Source organism: Paramacrobiotus metropolitanus, unplaced genomic scaffold (assembly GCF_019649055.1).
Source record: "Paramacrobiotus metropolitanus isolate TYO unplaced genomic scaffold, Prichtersi_v1.0 Parri_scaffold0000009, whole genome shotgun sequence".
Classification (NCBI taxonomy): domain Eukaryota; kingdom Metazoa; phylum Tardigrada; class Eutardigrada; order Parachela; family Macrobiotidae; genus Paramacrobiotus; species Paramacrobiotus metropolitanus.
The window spans coordinates 847,417-851,563 of NW_026570229.1; the positions used below are offsets into that span (position 1 = coordinate 847,417).

A 4,147-nucleotide genomic window follows, 5' to 3' on the forward strand; every position below is an offset into this window, starting at 1 on the left:
AAGTGGAGAGGGAAGTGAGTCAGCAAATAATTTCTAGCCATGCCTTCTCAGCAACAAAGCAGAGACATAATTAGTAACACAAAATTCAGACTGGGCACATTATTTCCACGTGCGCACCTTCGTAAACTGACAATTTCAAAAATGCTGGTCAACACTCAATAATAGCTGACTAGTAGACCCCGCGCAAACTGCGCGAAATAAATCAGCGATGAACTGCTATTTAGGAAAACTACAAACCCAGGACTACAAAATTATTAGTTTTTGGAAAGTAGCAGTGAGCCTGCATCACACTTCACTAATTAATTGTTTTAAAGTCTTTTATTGAAAACAATTTCCCGTCCCGCTGGCTGCAGAATTTACCTTCTTAGACCCGAGAATTTGAAATTTTCCAAGAATATCTGACCGTTGAATTTGCAATTTTAAAACAACTTTTTAAACTTGCCCCAATCAGTCAGCAGCAAATTCCGGTCAGTTTTTAAGAACTGCATATAAGAAGAAGCTCTTTAATTAGTGGAACGTTTGACTCCTTATCACCCCTGTGATCCAGATACTTAATAAATTTCAGTCTGTCCATCGTGACGGGCCACTGACGGACACAATATCCAGTGAGACGACGGTACCTTTTTACTGTTTAGAATAAAAATACCTTCCAATGTTCAGTTTCCTCATACTGCTTACACACTAAGGCAAATTGTTTAGGTCGCATGACGTATGACTACTACTGAGTACAAAATTTCATTGTACGGTACAGGTTCTGCCGTTAAGTAACGTCGAAAACGTTTTGTGCCGGGGTGCTATAACTTTCGCTTTTTTCGGATTTTTTGATTCATTTGTTTGTTTTAAGTTGTAATATAGCGTTTTAGATTTTCATAAAACCTTTTGTTTCGACGTTCCTCAGATTCTTTCTGAAGAATATTCACCCCCGCTGCGGACATCCAAAAAGTCGAAAAAGACGTTCCCCCCTCTCTCCCGGAAAAAAATCTGGGCGCCCGTCCCCATGGGCGGTGTTTAGACTCAATTCCCACGCCCTCTGGGGCTGATACACGCTGTTTTGCTCGAACAATATTTTCGGTCGAACACCAAAATTCGCAAAAATTGACTCTCAGAGTCTTTAAAAAAAGTGTTTGCACGCCAGGAATCACTGATCGTTAGTAATCGCGGTAATTAGTGCAGCAAGGCCAGCACTTAATGTTTTTGCAAACCCAGCCACCCCGGGAAGCAGTTGAGATATTAAATCTAACCAACCCGCTGCGGAAAGCAGCTGTTTTATCTTTGGAATTTGAGTCGTTCGGACTCCAACTCGTTCCAACTTCGCAGGAGATTTCGCATGCTCAGTCTTTAAAAGTATCACTCTTACATTTTTTAAAAAACTAACTCTTGATAAAAAACTTATGAACTTAAGGCAATCGGATAACTTACGGACACCAGAGTTCCATCAAGTGTAGATGGAAGCGTTTCCTATGCTTTTCGTGACAGTGGTGGCGTGGGTAGGTTTGCAGTGGTGGGTTCTCCACTTTTCCCGTAGACCTTGTATGTTAGGTTCTTTTAAGATTTTCTCTGAAATTTTACGTGCTTTAAAAAAAACTGACGGGTTTCTGCAAATCTGGAAACTCGCGGCTATTGAATGACATATAGACAGCAAAGTTTGGTTCAGTGGCTCGCTCAAAAAAGGGAGACAGAAATGGAATTCGCTAAGGCTTATTTTATTAATATATAGGATAATAAGATTACGTATATTAATTTTTAATTTGGTTTACTGTGACTGACTTCTGCATTGCTGCCCTCGTATCATTTCAGTCAGGTGCAAGTGCCTTCATGCTCGCAGCCGGTGACTCAGCGCCACGTCGTATATAGAGGGAAAGCCTGACTGTGAGCTGCATTCCCGTGCTTCTAAAGCCGTTTTTTCACAATCGAAGCCTTGCAAATTCAATGGAAGTACCGTGATTGCTATGCCAGTATGCCTATGTACAATTTATTACGCCGGCGCTTGCGAATAAATTTATCAACAAAGAGCTGCTCTTCTTTCAGAATTTAATTGATCACTCCCTCCTAGCTATCGATTCCGTCAGCGCTTGTTTCCGCAACATAATATGTCGATTCTACCTGCGTGTTTTGGAAGCACTTGCCAGTATCAATACGATGATTGTGACTTCATTGGAAAAGGAAGCTTTGGCAAGGTTTACAGAGCCAGCATTACGGAGCGAGGCAACTATGCTGGGTCAGATGTTGTTGCTGTAAGATGTTTTTATGTACACGGGAAGAGATTTTTGAAGAATCCAGAAAACTATGCCAGACTGAGGGAAAGATTTGAAAAGATGCTGGAGCTGAAGCACGGCCACTTGGCAAACTATCATCAAATCTCCATTATCCCCACACTTGGTAGTGTAGATGTAGATTTAGTCATGGACTATTATCCTGGTAAGTAATAAATGTAAGTATATGTAAAACATTTTTTACGCAAGGTATTGAGATTGTTATGCTGAGTACATCATTCCCTTAGAGTAGTGTTGCTTTATTAAGTAAGCATTATCCATCAAAGTATCATAAGGTGCGACCTGGGTCAGACACTACATTGTTAAAATTTTAAACATATTGAAAAAACAAATAATCTCTTTCATCTCTTGGCATTTACTATATTCTCCGTTGCCTTTTCCTTATTCAACGCCGAAGTAAACTTTTTTCTGGTAAGTTGATAGATCTGCGGTATTCTGTAAATCTCGCGAATCATGTTTAAAGACGGATTATGCGTGATTTAACGCAATACTAATGTCGAATTTTTGGTTTGTCATTGAGAAGGTAAATTTGTTCGTTGTCCGATTTTAGCAGGCAACCTGAAAATTAAATTGGAAGGGATGAAAGACAGCGGAATCCTTCTGAATGTTGGAGATGCCCTCAGTCACGCACAGGACCTGGCTGACGGACTGGCGTTCCTGCACGAGAACGGCATAACTCACGGCGATCTGAAGCCAGGAAACGTGCTAATCGATGGCTCCAACGCCCAACGCGACATTCTGCGCATATCCGACTGGGATGGCCTCGTTACACTGCAACGCTGCAGCGTTACATCGCTTGATTACGAGCATTTCCGCAGTAGCGAGCGCTACATGTCGCCGGAAATGTTGCGTGCGATAGGACCATGGGAAAACCTTACCTCGTGGCCCTCGATGCCCGGCTCGGCCACCGACGTGTGGAGCTTGGGATGTGTCTTGCTGCAGTTGATTCGCAGTATCACGGGCAATTACAGAGAATCACTGCAGCATCCGGTCAGTGGAGTGGTGCTGGGTGCTACTCAAGCTATCACGGACCTGGCTTTTTCGAAAGCGGTAAATGAAGGGTATATTCCTGTCGTCTGTGACGACGCGCCTGTTCCATCGGAGCTAGCCGCCTGCACTCGCAACTCCCTTTGTTTCGCCAGTAGCCAGAGAATATCTGCGCGGCAGCTGTTGACTCAACTGTCCCAGACCAACGAGAACCACAAACCGTTAACGTGATTGGCTTACGGTCCGTGTTTCACACATAAAGACCGGCTTGTGGGAGTACTCACATCGCATGTACATCTTATTACTATTATTATTATTGTTTTTCGCTTTCTCCCACGTCACTGCGGTTGTTGTTTGCGATTCGCATGTTCTTTATCTTGGTAGCAGTGTATATGCTCCTCGGAGTCTATATAAGTTTCTGTTCTTGCTAATATTGGTATCAGACTTGCGGGTTCTAATCTTGAGACTTGTTTGCTAGCTTTCCAGTTGTTGTGGAATTCGTTGAGAGTTAAGGGAAGTGGCCCGGTACATGGTACCAAATTCGTGTACATGCACGAAATCTTTCACTTTCGCGCACTCCCAAACCCTATTTTCTCTTGTTTTATGACATTCTGTAGCCAAATGATTGGTATACACAGGCCTGAAAACCGTTTGCGCGCGCAACATCCGGTTCGCGAGTTGTGGCTGTTCGAAAATTCCAAAAAGTTTAAATGCGTTCAGATGTACCAAAAGTCTCATTAAGGACCGATCTCCCTCAAATTTTGCAAGTAAATGCACATAACCACGAATAACGTTTTTACACCGATCCACTGTTCTAGCATGTTTTTCAAATTTTAAAATGAATTTCAAAAATTTTAAAATTCATTTTAAAATTTGGAAAAACTCAT

The 4,147-nt window shown here is 42.2% G+C and overlaps 1 protein-coding gene across 2 annotated transcripts; it reads left to right on the forward strand.

The window, feature by feature from the left end:
- The first annotated feature begins 1,867 nt into the window (after window positions 1-1,867).
- On the forward strand, window positions 1,868-3,881 carry LOC129583089 (cyclin-dependent kinase 7-like). 2 transcript variants are annotated; one of them, XM_055474798.1, is made up of 2 exons: window positions 1,868-2,418; window positions 2,824-3,881. In XM_055474798.1, exons 1-2 carry the CDS (start codon window positions 2,091-2,093, stop codon window positions 3,489-3,491), a joined length of 996 nt encoding a protein of 331 aa, XP_055330773.1. In that variant the 5' UTR covers window positions 1,868-2,090; the 3' UTR covers window positions 3,492-3,881. The 2 variants fall into 2 exon arrangements, with proteins under 2 accessions (XP_055330773.1, XP_055330774.1); XM_055474799.1 differs by having other exon boundaries at window positions 2,827-3,881.
- The last annotated feature ends 266 nt before the right edge of the window (window positions 3,882-4,147 follow it).